Source organism: Anas acuta, chromosome 4, assembly GCF_963932015.1.
Source record: "Anas acuta chromosome 4, bAnaAcu1.1, whole genome shotgun sequence".
Taxonomy (NCBI): Eukaryota; Metazoa; Chordata; class Aves; order Anseriformes; family Anatidae; genus Anas; species Anas acuta.
In genome coordinates this window covers 69066131-69079935 of record NC_088982.1, presented here as the reverse complement: position 1 = coordinate 69079935, position 13805 = coordinate 69066131, and the positions used below count along the sequence as shown (strand labels likewise).

Below are 13805 nucleotides of genomic sequence, written 5' to 3'. Positions count from 1 at the left end.
TCATGGAAGGACTTCCAGTTAATTATTAAGAGCTGAGGTGACTAGGGGCTTTTTACCCATTCTACCGATTGCCTGGGCTTTCAGTTTTGAATAGCAGTGCTGTGTGGCCACATTTCTGAGCAGTGGAGGCGGCCTCCAGGCCTGGCAGATCCATAGCTCCCTGCACTCCTCCTCTGCTTTAACCAAGGTGTGCCGGGGTCTGCTGCTGCCAGGGGACAGGTTCTCCACCCTTGTGTATCAACTCTGTGGGCAACCAGAGGGAGATGCTTGATAAGGGTCTGGGAGCAGTTACATGGGACTCTCTGTTAGCATCACTCACTCTCAGACACGTGGTCTGATTTTTTGGGTGGTCCTTTGGGGACCCAGGAGTTGGACCCGATGATCCTTGTGGGTCCCGTCCAATGTGGGATATCCTATGATATCACTGCAGCAACAGGTTAGAGACTGAAAAGATGAGACGAGCCAGCTGCTCCATCCCACCCTGGGGACTAAGAGCTGCTGTGCTCAGTCAAGCAACAGGGCAAACCACGTCCTCCTTTTTCATCTATATTTTCCCCTTTCCTCACATTCACTTTATCTCCCAATAAGCCCCAGCCTGACTAACCCAAGCGTTTTCCCATTTCCTCTGAGAGCAAACCCCAGCCCATCCCTCACTAAGCCATGCTGCCACGGGGCTCGTTAAGGAAACCCTTGGCCCTCCGATAACGGCGTGGCAGCAGGTTAACCCCCAATGCTCCTTGGCACAGCCTGCGTGCCAAAATCTGTGCGAGGGCACACTCTCCTCAACTAACAAAGCCTCCCTCATTCTGCACAGGGAAAGATCTGCTCCTACGTATGCAAGTAGGGATAAGAGAGAGAACCATGAGCCATGACCATGCTCTTTCTCTTCATTTTCAGAGGTTGTTTTAGCAATATATATATACACACACACACATATATATTTTCCTTCAACAAGCTAGGTCCTCTGAATAGCTCTTGGTCACAGAATAATTTTTCCACTATAGCCTGGAGTGCTACTTGCACCGTCGTCACATTACAGCCTTAGGACTTTTGGCTGGCTGCTAGCTACTAATATCTCTAGTAAAACGGTGCTGTCCCAGGCTGTATTTAACTGCTAGCAATAGGCCATTTCTGTCATCGGCTCTTCTGTGTTAGCGAGGAGCTGTGAGGTGAGAACACCCTTGGGTGGTATAAATGCCTCCTTCATTGCCTTGTGCTGACAGAAAAGCTGAGTATGGTGGATGCAAAATGTCATGCGATGTTGGGAAGCAACAGAGCTGCAACAGGTCCCCTTGCTCATGCTTATTTCCACACGTGGTGGAAGCCCCCTGGAAGCTCTCTGTGCACTGTGTGTGTGCTATGAGAGGGAAAGAGGCAGGGAAGGAGGAACAGAAGAAAACCTTGGGGCCGTGCCTGCTGCTCCCCAATTTATTGTTACGTACACTGCTTCCCCAGTGCAGGCTGTGAAATGCTCCTAACAAAAGGGACTGGAGGCAGGGCCTCATGTGGACACCAGTGAAGGAAGCTGAACAGAGCCCAGAGCACGTATGGACCAGACGTGCTCTAGGAGGCACCCCCCAGCCTCTATGGACGTCCCAAGAGGCAGGATCTCCCTGTTGATTTGAGTACATCCCTGACTCCATTAGCCAAGTCTTGCACCCACCAAAGTCCACTACACGCAGAGGTTGCAGGATCAGTCCCTTAATGGATGCCTCACGCCATGCTGGCATATGTATTAGGGTCAAAGTATTACTGTTGCTGCACATTTTCCAGAGTCCAAACAATAAAGCTCATATCTTTATATGACCTAATAAAACTAATGACATTTCCTCACATCTTCTGGGTTCAGTGAAAGAATTTTGTCTTCCCTTCATAAACAATGGTGTGAAGCTTGTGGTTTTCACCTCATACTTTCACCTGTGAGTACCAAAACATCCAAGTCTGTCTTTGCCCTGCAGCTAGCACCTGCATGCCCTGACACTGGGCGTTTTGCTGAATGATGCTCCCAAAATATCCTTGTTTCTGCCCTGGGGGGAGGCAGACACACAGCTAAACCTGTCTAAAGGTGAGTCCTGCGTGTCACTCACATCCTAATCCTCGCCTCAGCCTTCCTAAGGAGGTCAGCAGAAGGCGTTTCTTCCCCTGTCTTCCTTCCACCCACTCGAGTGCTGCCAGCAGTCGTGGTGTGCAACCAGCTTGCTGTTTGGCCCTGAGATGTCATGTTATGTCTACGTCAAAATAATAAAAGTTATTTGGGCAGCTCTTTCTGCACTTCTGCAGCCGTCCAGATCTTTGTTTTGCTTTGTCATCACTCAGGAAATGTTGCATGAACCCCTGTCGGTGTCTGAGGACGTAGGGCTCTGGATGAGCAATACTGCCACTTTGGAAAGCGCAATATGAGGAAAAAATAAAAGACGTTTAGATGTAGAGCTTAGGGATATGGTTTAGTGGGGACTGTTAGTGTTAGGTTAGAGGTTGGACTCGATGATCTAGAGGTCTCTTCCAACCTAGAGATTCTGTGATTCTGTGATTCTGTAATGTGTCAGCAGTTTCTGCGTTCTAAGAAACGCGTGAATATTATGTGGATTTGTTAGATGTGGGTTTGATTTTTCAAAACGGAAAGCAAACAAATGGGCTTCTCTCAGCAACTGACTGTCAGCCGCTTAACGATCAAATGAAACCGAAGGGTTCTCCACAGGGACAGCGGTGCTTTGGGGATTGCTGAGCAGCCTGGCACGCCGATCTAGACTTTAATAGCAACACGAGGGAGGTTTTAAGGAGTTATTTTTAAAGCAACGCGAGAAAACACCCGCAAAGGAAACCAAATGTGACAGCAAGCACCCAACACGGGCAGTGCGAGGTCAGCAGCGTACTGCAGTGCCCACATACAGCTGGTTTGTGACTTTAATACAACTGTAATAACTCCGAAATTTGGGAGGGGGGGGAGGCGACAGGGGGCTCCCCTCAGCTGCGTCACGGCCCCCTGCTGCCCGCCGGGACTTGGAGGCGCGGCGAGGGGGAGACGCCGTGCGCATGCGCGGGGGAGGCGGCCGCTCCTTCCCCAGCCCCTCCCTCCTCGGGCGGCGCGCGCGCGGGGCGGCTCGCGGGTACGTCCCCCCCCCCCCCCCCCCCTCACGCGGCCGTTGCCCCATGGAGGGGGCTCAGGGCGGGCAGGGAGGGAGGGAGGCAAAATGGCGGCGGGGAGCACGCTGCGAGCGGGGCTCCCTTCCCCTCCCTTTAGGCACCCACAGCTCGGCCCCCGGGCCTTGTAACGCCCCGTAAAGGAAAGTGGCGTTAGCTGGAGCTCTGCTGTGATGCAAGATGCATCAATTTCTTTGTTGCTTTGAGTATTTGGTAATAGTTTGTGATGCATAGCAGTACAGCTATTGGTTTTTTCTCTTGTATTTAATCCAGTACGATTCCCTACTTGTGTGTGGTTTCGTGTTCATGGTTTTTCATTAGAAACTGTTGAATAGCTGCTGATAATACGCAGAATTCCAGATTCGTTCAGAATACAGGTCACAATCTCTATGTTTTTTTATATATTAGCACTTGCAAAGGCACTAATCCTCCTTTAAACAAAAAAGGTCCATCTCTTGTTTGTGCTTTATTCGGATTTGTGATAGGTGTAGAGTGATATTTGTCCTGATTGAACTTCGTGCTAATAAATCTAACATCTACTTTTCTATTTCTTACAGAATTGGCGAAAGAAAAGCTTGCTTTGTATGAAATAGCCATCACGTTTTAAGATACGAGTCAGTAAACCCAACCAATAACTAATGTCATCAGAAACGCCAACGGAAAGTCCAGAGGTGCCAACAGAAAACACCATGCCCCCCGACGTTCCTGATGTGGAAGGAAAGGCGAAGTCTGGTGACGGTCCAGTAGACAGACAGGTGGAAGGCTCAGATGAGGATGAATGTCTCGAGTCCCTGTCCAAGAGGCAAAGGAAGAAATTACTGAAGCAGAAACAGTGGGAAGAACAGAAGGATCTACGTAGGTATGGTTCACAAAGTGTCTTTCCTAGGATTGTGTGTAGTAGTGAGATCTAACAGTAACAATGCGTCAGCAGAATCTGCGTGTAGGTTGCTTGAGCAAATCAAGGCAGTTGAACCAGTTTTCTCCCACACTAGGTTTAAAGCAGTAGTCACAGGCTGCTCCATCTGAGTATGAAGAAGCTTTAAAGGTAAGCATCCTCCCTTCATACTAGAAGTGTTCCTCAGCTTGAAGAAGATACCAGGAGGGATTCAAACTTGCTTATTATTGACTTGTAGGAAGGGAGAAGTTATATGTGGGCTGTCCCCCATTCCTCGTTGCTGTCAGACCCAGAGAATCTTGAAAAACACTGAATATGTTTTTCCCATAAGTTATGTCGATTAACAGTCTGTTAAAAAGTGTTTGGAAGATGGTGGGCTTTGGTGTTGAGATAAAACATACCTACAAGTGGGCTGATCGTGGTGTATCCTTGTCCTGCCGAAAACAAAGGTGTTCCTCGCTGAGGTAGCAGCTGTTAAGAGAGACCTTAAAGTTGTCTGAAATCTACCAACTGCCTGCTCCACTGGGGAAATAGGCTAGGAAGAAACAATTGCTTTGGAAGTCTTCTGACAAATTCTCTGTAGTGAAACAGGAGGTAAATTGTCCTGCACAGTTTCATTGCAATTTTGTGAATATTCGTGGTTGTTTCCATTAGGAGACCTGGTTCGGAGCACCATTAAGTCCATGAGACTGTTGATTGCACTTGTATTTGTCACAGATATCTATCTCTGTAGGTATATCCAGAACATCACAAGCAAAACACTTAGCAAAATGCAAATGCAAACACCAGAGAGAAGTTTAAACGACCACAGTTACGGGCCATCCACCTTGATCACAGAACTATGTGTTCGTGTGCATAACGTGTACCTCAGGAGATTTGGCTGCACTTTTTAAAGATTAATGTGTTTGTTTGTTTAGGCAGAAACGAAAAGAAAAACGTCAGAAGAGAAAATTAGAACGTCAATCAAAACTGGACTCCAATAGTGAAGGGAGTGGCAGAAAGCGCATGCGAAGGGAAGTTGTTCCCAGTACCCTTCGCCTCATTGTGGACTGCAGCTTCGATGACTTAATGGTGCTAAAGGTAAAAGAAATATACGTACCAAATGCAAATGTTGACGGGTGCTCCAGTGGCAGTGTTGATGCAGTAGCAGAGGATAGTTAACATATTTCAGATTGTGATGACTTCTAGACTGGCTCACATCAGTAGGTGAATTTTTCAGGGTTTTAAATATACCTTTTTGTAAGATGGCTAAAGGTTTTGTTCACCTTCATGGCGATGTGGTCCGTTAGCTTGGTTCCGAAAACAGGAGTACAAGAACAATTTGTGCAATGCCTTCAGCCTGATGATACATGCAGTTCTACCTCAAAATGGTTTTGCTAGAGGGGCTGCAAATGCCACAAACGCTGTTTTGAAAGGGACCTGAGGCTCCCAGCAGTGTTAGCAAGAATCCACTGAAATCAGAATTTTTAGCATGAGTCTGCTGAGCTTTTTCTCTCAATTATACCATAGGCAGTTGGGACAGGGCAATACTATTCAGCCTATGTCTGAAATTTTAGAGTGGATACTCTAAAATTCTCTTTCCATAGTCACTTTTGCCAGTTAAAAGCCTCCTTTTTCTCTCTTTAGCTTCTGACTGGCTCATGGTAAAGCATTTTGTGGTGGTCTGTCTGAAGGACTATGTAAAAACAAATTGTGTTGTGTACAGGATGTTAAGAAGCTTCACAAGCAAATTCAGAGATGTTACGCAGAAAACCGCAAAGCATTCCATCCTGTGCAGGTATGTTTAAACAAGCTGGGAACCGACTGTATTGCCACGTACAAAGTTTAAGAGGGCAGCTGTGCCACAAGTGGGAGTGGAAAAATAAAGAAGCGGCCTTTATTTAGTAAAAAAAAAAATAAAGAAAATAATAAAAAAATCTGTTGTACCTGACTAATTTTAAGTCCACATGTTACAAAAATTCACATTTGTAAAAGTATGTGCATGTCAGTGACGTTTTCATGCTACAAAAACACAGCTGATAGTCAATTTTATCTGACAGATACAGAGGGGGGGAAAAAAAGTGACTCCGTGTATTTGTCTTTGAAATTGCCTCTACCTGTCTGAATGTGGTCTTAGTACCACTTTTAGCTAAATAGTAAGAGTTTTAGCTAATACTTAAGGGTAGAAAAAAAGTTTTGTGCAGAGTGGAAAAACATTGGCATGTTAACGTTTCAGTTCTATGTACCTTTTTGTTGTTCTTTTCTAAGTTTTACTTGACCAGCCATGGCGGACAGCTGAAGAGCAACATGAATGAAAACGACAAAGGATGGGTGAACTGGAAGGTGAATAATTGACTGTTTCTGTTAAGAAGGGGAAAAGAAATCTTCATTGTAATTGTTAGCTAGGTTGTTTGTTGTGAAGGATCTCTGTGTGGTTGTTTTTTCTTCTTTTTTTTTGTGTGGCATCAGAGCAATACTAAAAAAAATCCAGTGTGGCTCTTTGTGCTCTAAAATAATGAAAAAAAAACAAGCAGTGCTAGTGAATCTAGATTCAGTGAATCTTGAATCTAGATTTGTTTTTCGCTTAAAAAACCCTACATATACAGTCTTCACATGTTCTTACTGAACAGATACCGTTCTCTGATGGAATATGCAAGCCTACCTTATTTATGCATTTTAGACAGTCATCTGTCTTGACAGTGCTCTGTGTTTTTATTGGGAAAATACCCCTTTAAATCATGATGTGACTCTCCTGCTGGTGCCTTGCTATATAATATTGCCTTTCAACATTGAAGCATTCTTTGGAGAAGTAGTTTGACTCAGTGTCAAGCTCACACTGGTTTTCCTTGTGACTCCCTGTTAAATAAGTGCTCCAACAAGCCTAAATAAGAATGCTTTGCATAAGTGAAAAATAGTTCTACTTCCAGCATGTTTTTTTGTGAGAACTACTGTGCAGAAGCCCAACACACGCCTCTCCTACCAAGCAAGTAATGTTAACTTAGCATTTACTTCTGGCCTTGCCTTTCGGAAAGGTAGACTTGAAAATGATTGGGATCCCTTAGGGGACATACTGTAAGATCTGAAGGGAATCACAGGATCTTAAGGTTTTACAAAGTTCTTTTGGGATTTCAGAAAGGTTCTCGATGATTTTTACAAGCTGGTACATTAGGGAGCGATAGCTGAGGCTGTGGATTATTTATGCAGAGCTCAGTCTGCGCTGTTTGATGTACTTACACATGACTGGGAGGCATAGAGCAACTGCACACTCTTATTTTTCCTGCTTCTGTCTTGGGTCCGTAATCTTGCCCAGCAATTCATCAGTTGAATGTACCTTCTTTTAACTATTTTTTTTAGGATATCCAAATTAGAACAGAGCATTACAGTGAGCTAATAAAGAAGGAAGACCTTGTATATCTTACCTCAGATTCCCCAGATGTTCTCAGCGACCTTGATGAGAAGAAAGCCTATGTGATTGGAGGCCTGGTGGATCACAATCACCACAAGGTAAACTGTGGGTATGGTTCTTTAGAGCTCTTTTATTGGCATAAATGCTGCGGATGTATAAACTAACAAAAATAAATAATAAGACAACTTCTTCAAAAAGATTTAATTCAAAAAAATGTTTAAGGAAAACAGGAAAAAAAAGCTTGCGGTGGTAGCAGTGGCTTGTGTTCCAGAGTACAGACATGCTGAGACTTTTTGGGATTTTATCTTTTCGTTTTAAATATAGGAATGGAATTAATAACACCGCTCAGCTTACTGAGGGCCATATTTTCAGACAGAAGGGTTTGGTTTCTGTTCATGCACTTGTGTGTGTGCTTGTATGTGCACATGCCCAAAAATAGATGAAGAACAGCGCTTGAATCTTGTATGTCCTTTTTTAATGAGTTTGCCTGTCAGGAGAGTTTGGCTATGTAATGCACATGCCTCAGGGATCTGGTTCCATACCTGCACGTGGGATCGTGCTGTGTGGACTGGGAATGTCATGGAGAATGCAGCTGGGAAATTAAAGCACTGCTACTGCTTTTCTTCAGGGACACTCCTATGTAATTTCTGGTGACGTTTGATACTTCAATGTAATGCTAAAAAAAGGGGTGAATCTTAAGCGTTACCAAATGATACTTCAGCAGTTAGTCCACAGTTAAAGGCTAGGAGGGAGCTAAAGCATATCCTTTATATATTTATTATGGTATAATAAATATGGTTTACTCACTTTTCAGAGTGTTTTTTTTTTTCTTCCCTATATTGGGTACAGAATTTGCTGGTTTTAAAAAAGAAAATTCTTTTTCCTTTATTCTTCCTCTCAAAAACTACCCAGTTAGTGTAACCTGAGTAATTGTTTATTTAAGCTCAGACTTGCCTTTAAAACAGGCTGTGGCTGACATGTCCTAGAGCTGTGTGACCAGATTTTATTTACAGTCCTTCTGACCATACATCACAGTGTCACGTATTCGGGGTAGGAAGGTTTTCAGAGGTAGCCCTTGAAGCAGGTACAATCTTACCTGGATGTGTTTCTAAGTATCTTGTAAAGTACTAGCATGGCAGTGACTCTTGCAAGGAAACGATGATTGTAGTAATCTGTATGCACTGATTCAAAATTGTGATTCTCAGTCCAGTTGCTTTGGTGTCTTTCCTGCAGGGAATTACTTACAAAAAAGCTGTAGAGCAGGGAATTGGTCATGCACAGCTCCCCCTCGGAAACTTTGTGAAGATGAACAGTCGGAAAGTGTTAGCAGTCAATCATGGTAAGTTTTAAATCACCAGGATAATTACATTATTATAAAACATACCTGCCATGTTAAGAATTTAAACCCTCAAAATGTGCACTTATTGTGCTGATTTTTTTTTTTTTTTGAATCTAATTGCCTTTGGGAATCAGTTATTTCCCTAGCTGCTAAATATTTTAGGTACTGTAAAATATAAATGTAGCTAAGGAAGTTCCCTATCCACTTAGAAGTGCACCTTCTATTCTGTTAACTTGTCCCATAATTAGTTCTGGCATTCTTATCATCCCAGCCTTGTTTCTAGACCTAATGTTTAAGTGAGTAAAATGTTGGAAACCATCCCATGGATTGTATCCCCTTGGGGTTTAAGTGTATGTGATGGTTTTCTTTCCCCTCTTGTGACAACTTTGCTCAGCAGTAGCTGTTTGGGTAGGTGTAGACTGATCCATGGTATAAGCAGTGCTCCATCTGCTGAGCTTTTGCAACTGCATTTTTAGCAGGTTTCCTGGTTCAGACTGAAGCATGCAATGATGTTTAACCAAGTCTTGACACATGCACCCCCTTTAGTTCTTTTGTCTATTATTAAATTATCTTTTTGTCATTAAACAGGGAATTATACAGGGAAAATGGGGTCATCTCAGACCTTCATGGGAACTACTTGTGAGAGTCATTTTTTTGCCTCTCTTTGTTTCAAGCTTCTTTTATTATTTAACATGTTGCTTGATGATAACTTCAATTTCTGGAAAGGCCACTGATTGATTAGATGTGTGTTGGCATGATACATGAAACTACAGATTTAAACATACAGGAAAATGCACCTTATAGCTTCCTTTTAATTGTATGTCCCCAGAATTAAAAGATATTATACATACAAGGGATTGGATAATTTACATGTTTCTAAAACACGATATTTTAATGTTATTTATATAGACCAGCAGGGCTTTACATGTTACTCATCAGAAATTATGATAGCTGTAGAGTTTTACTGGAGTACTAGAGTTTTTCTGCAATAATCTTATACTGACCTCTAGTGTCAGTGTTTTTGGAGGTTGTCTCCTACAGGTTTGAGCACTGGGTATAGATCAGATTGCTTACACTGAGGCTTTCGTTTATATGCTTTACGGTCTTGCACGTGTTTCCTGTGCCAGATTTTTAGGCACCTGATTTCACTGCAGTTTAGTTGCTGAGATTTCATATTAGGTAAGAGCCCTTCTAAAGCTCCTGCCCTTCTAAAGCATTCAAATCAGTGGCTTTTTTTTTTTTTTTCTCAGTTATTTGCACTGAGATTTTTGTATTTTCCTGCAAACATGACTACCTCATGGCTTTATATAACGTGTAATTGCACGTGGTTTCTGGTTTGTTTATTTTGACTTCTGGATGCCTGCTCTTGGTGCAGAAATTGAAGCTGGCAGAGCACAGTATGGGGCTTGCCAGAGGAGACTTTGGGACCTGCCTGCTCACTATGGAAATACTTTCCATAGGTGTGAATTTGGAAAATCCTGCAGAATAAATTAGTTGTTAACTGCCTTGATAGTCTTTGAAGCACTTTAATTAAATGGGGCCCTCTTGTGGTGGGAGATTGACAGCATCGTTAGCAGTGGAATCCTCTTGTTGCTTCTTATTTTTATTTTTTTTTAACCTTTCTTGGGATCACGTCCCCATGTACCTCCACAGGCAGTTCAGTGCCTGCCTTGCCACGTTATAATGGCACGAGGAATGCATACGTGTTGTGAAATGTGCTAGAAAACTGATAAACTTGTGAGATGAAATTTTTTCCACCTTGATCTGGAATGTTAAAACTTGGAAGATGTGAAATCAGTGCAAAACATAACTGCCAGTGTAGCTGAGAGAACTTGTTTTCATCTTCAACTTTCTGTCCCAAGGCTAATACTTTGCAGTGTCTGTTACCAGACCATTATTGTTCCACCCCAGTCTGCAGTGATGTCTGTTAATTGTTTGCACTGCCTCTTCCTGTCCGTGCTTCGTATTTTTATTGCTGTTGCAGCCCCATGTCAAAGCCCCTGTTGTGCTGTTGAAGCCACTCTCTTTCCATCAGTCCTGTTTTTGCTCTGCAGGTAAAGGGAGTTCCTACACAAAGCAGATAACTTGCTCCTTGTACTCTCCTTGTTTCTTAAGCAACTGTTTCTGCTACAGTCTTTGGAGAGATCATATCTTCACAGTAGTTCTGAGGGGAATAACGTGCTTAGAAAATGGCCAGCTCTTTGATATCAGTGTCACAGAGTCTTGTAAACTGTGGATCCTGGCTGGCTGTCCAGTAAGCCTGGATCCAGGAAAGCTCTTGTAAATGTGACACTTTCTTGTAACTTGACTCTCAGCGAGTATGAGAGCTGTGCGGCTCCTCCCTTTCTGAATGCTTGCCTAACTCTGTAGGTTTTTTTCTCCCCTCTTTAATTCCTTTGATCCTTTCTAGTATTCTGTCATTTGGCATTGAGAACACTTGAACTGGGCGCATTCTCTGAAGTCAGCATTCCCCAGTGGTGTTAATGCTATTCCTGTAGCCTCGAGCCCGAGGAACGACCCTTATGCCCCAGATTTGTCATCCATGTCTGGTTTACTTATCACCATAGGGCCTCCTCCTGCCTTCCGTGCTACTGCGGAGCCCCAGCCTATGTTTTTTTGGGTAGCCTGGGATTTTTCTAAATAACCAAATGCACGTAAACCTCTGTAGAAATGAATGTGGGGGTGTGTTCCTATCAGCAGTTCAGTTAGCTACGTGTAAAAGAGCTGATGGTCTTTCTTGACGTTGCAGTGTTTGAAATCATCCTTGCCTACCTGGAGAAGAGAGACTGGAAGGAGGCCTTTTTCAGCGTCCTGCCACAGCGGAAAGGGGCTGTTCCTCTGGGAGAAGCCAACGATTCATCCGCACGTGCTCTGTCTGAAAAAGAAGGTGAAGACAACGACTCTGACAGCAACTAGCCTTCAGAGTGAGAAGATGAGACGTGCAGTTCACGGGATGATAGTGGGACGTGGAGTAGTTAAACTCTGAAGATCTCCTGCTGCCCCTGTGCTACTGAATTGTCTCAGTGCTCAGTAGTTGGCTTAGAGCTGTTCCTGGACAGAAAGGGTAGAGACACATGCGGTTCTTACCCTGAAACTTCCATCTTAAGAGCTTTAAAAAAAAATAAATGAATGGCAAATGCAGAATTTATTTTGTTTCCCAAGGAAGCTATTTTATTTATTTCCATTTTACGGTTTGTTTGTTTTTATACTTCCAAAGTTGGGTGTATTACCCAAAAGAACAAGTAATTACTATTTTAATGTGTGCACTCTTCTCCATATCAATTCTAAGGTTTCCTAAATGCAGTGCATGACAAGTATTCCTGTGACCTCAAAACCTGTACCACTAGTGCCTGTTGCGAAGTGTGCATGAATGTTAAGAAAAAATCGAGTTCTAATTTTCCTGAGCATCTCAACAGATGATCACAAGCAATGGAGCTGCCTTTGTCTGCTGGGCTGCTCTCATTTATACCTCTGCATCTAGTTAGTTGGGGTCAGAAGATGAAACACGAGTTGGGGGTTAAGCCAGTGGTTAATGCTTCAGTTTGAGTGGGATGGATGTCTGCACTAGTGCTGATCGTGTACCTTGGTTGGCACTCAGTGCATGATGAGTTGAGGTGACATGATTGCTTTTAGTGATTTATTGATGATCTTAGCAAAATTTAACCTGCAGTGTCAGAATATACCGGGCATCAGGAACTCCTAGTTACAAGTCCTTGCTCTTCAGTTTCAGTGTTACCTGATCTGTCCCACGATTGTGTATTAACTGGAGTGTCTGTCAAATATTTTTTCTTTAAAAAATAAAAAGTCACAGGTTGTCTTAACTGTAATCCAATTTATTTTTATCTGATTTAAGAGCTTTGGCCAAGTGCTGAAATGGATGTCTTGGAGCTGTGGCTTCACTTCTCACCTGTGAGCCCTTCCGTAGGGCTAGCAGGGGGCGTGTTGGGTCTTCAATGAGTGTAGCCTTATGTAGGTTGGCTGAAGAACTTAAAAATGTCATAACTCTGCTGAACTGGAATCAGGGGGGTGATACAAATATGGCTCAGTTTGTGTCCATTTTTATTCCTTCCTCTGTTACTACTTTCAAATCAAGAGTAAAAGTGGGGTCCCTACAGTGTCCCTATGGTCTGTAAAGGGTTGGCATTAAACTGGTCTTGAATTTCTATACATGGTGTACTTCTCCCTACTTCTCAAATGACCAAATAAAGGTCTTTTCTGTTAAAAGCATGGATTGTAGTTTTTCCCTCAAATAGTTTTTTATTGTTTTGCTTTGTTAGGCTACACAAAAATGTGATTTCTTTTGTTCCAGACACTAGACTAGCTTTTTCATGCAAGCGCTTCTCGTTTTATTTCTGTGACAAGAAGCACAGTGTAAGTATACCCACCATTTATGTTACACATAAATGTCCCACAAATGCGTGGAGAGTTACAGGGAGGTACATCTTTACAGCTAAGGTACTGCATGTTAATTTGCACAGCACCTATTAAACCTGATCTGAGACTCTTCAGTCTCCAAGGTTTTCTTAAGACTTTAATGTGAGTGCCTCACTTTAGTAGGCAAAAAGGGGACTTTGGAGACATTTTGAAAGAGTCTAGAGGCATTTTATGGAATTGTTCTGCTGAGAAAGCATTTTTGTTCTGTGAATAAATTGTGTTGCAGCTTAAAACACAGCCTGTCTTACATATGCAGCAGTGCAATTAGATAAAAGTACATGTGTGCACGTGCATATATTTTTAAATGATATTTGAAGCTTACCTATCTCTGGACAAATTGGAAATGCAGTCCTGTCTTTGCTTTAATCTGCAGAATCAGGCAGGAGGATTTGCACATTGTTACGAGACAAGGTAGCACTGACTGGGAGTGTCTCTTGGCTCCTTCTTTTCTGTCTTGCACATTGAAATTCAAATTAAGGAAAAGATAGCCTGGGGTGCTGCCTTTGGGAGGCTCCTAGTATTACTCCACAACCCCACAGCACCTAAGGGACCAGTCATTGCCCGTTCATACCATTGCATGTCTAAATCACTAGGTCTTCGTGTCCTCTCTG

General features: G+C 43.0%; 1 protein-coding gene across 4 annotated transcripts; it reads left to right on the top strand.

Moving 5' to 3' along the window:
- Positions 1-2959: 2959 nt before the first annotated feature.
- On the top strand, positions 2960-12987 carry TRMT10A (tRNA methyltransferase 10A). Of its 4 annotated transcripts, XM_068681794.1 has the most exons (9): positions 2960-3107; positions 3699-4000; positions 4954-5116; positions 5742-5813; positions 6284-6358; positions 7370-7519; positions 8655-8760; positions 10745-10814; positions 11510-11652. In XM_068681794.1, the coding sequence occupies exons 2-9, from the start codon at positions 3780-3782 to the stop codon at positions 11514-11516; spliced, it is 864 nt and encodes a 287-aa protein (XP_068537895.1). In that variant the 5' UTR covers positions 2960-3107; positions 3699-3779; the 3' UTR covers positions 11517-11652. The 4 variants fall into 4 exon arrangements, with proteins under 4 accessions (XP_068537895.1, XP_068537892.1, XP_068537893.1 ...); XM_068681791.1 differs by lacking the exon at positions 10745-10814 and having other exon boundaries at positions 11510-12987; XM_068681792.1 differs by lacking the exons at positions 2960-3107; positions 10745-10814 and adding an exon at positions 3129-3354 and having other exon boundaries at positions 11510-12987.
- Positions 12988-13805: the final 818 nt, after the last annotated feature.

Bases quoted from the DNA above. Each gene is read 5' to 3' on its own strand.
- TRMT10A (XM_068681791.1), top strand. From the start codon at position 3,780: ATGTCATCAGAAACGCCAACGGAAAGTCCAGAGGTGCCAACAGAAAAC. The intron at 5,814-6,283 runs GTATGTTTAAAC...TTCTTTTCTAAG, and splicing joins AAGCATTCCATCCTGTGCAG to TTTTACTTGACCAGCCATGG. The intron at 7,520-8,654 runs GTAAACTGTGGG...TCTTTCCTGCAG, and splicing joins TGGATCACAATCACCACAAG to GGAATTACTTACAAAAAAGC.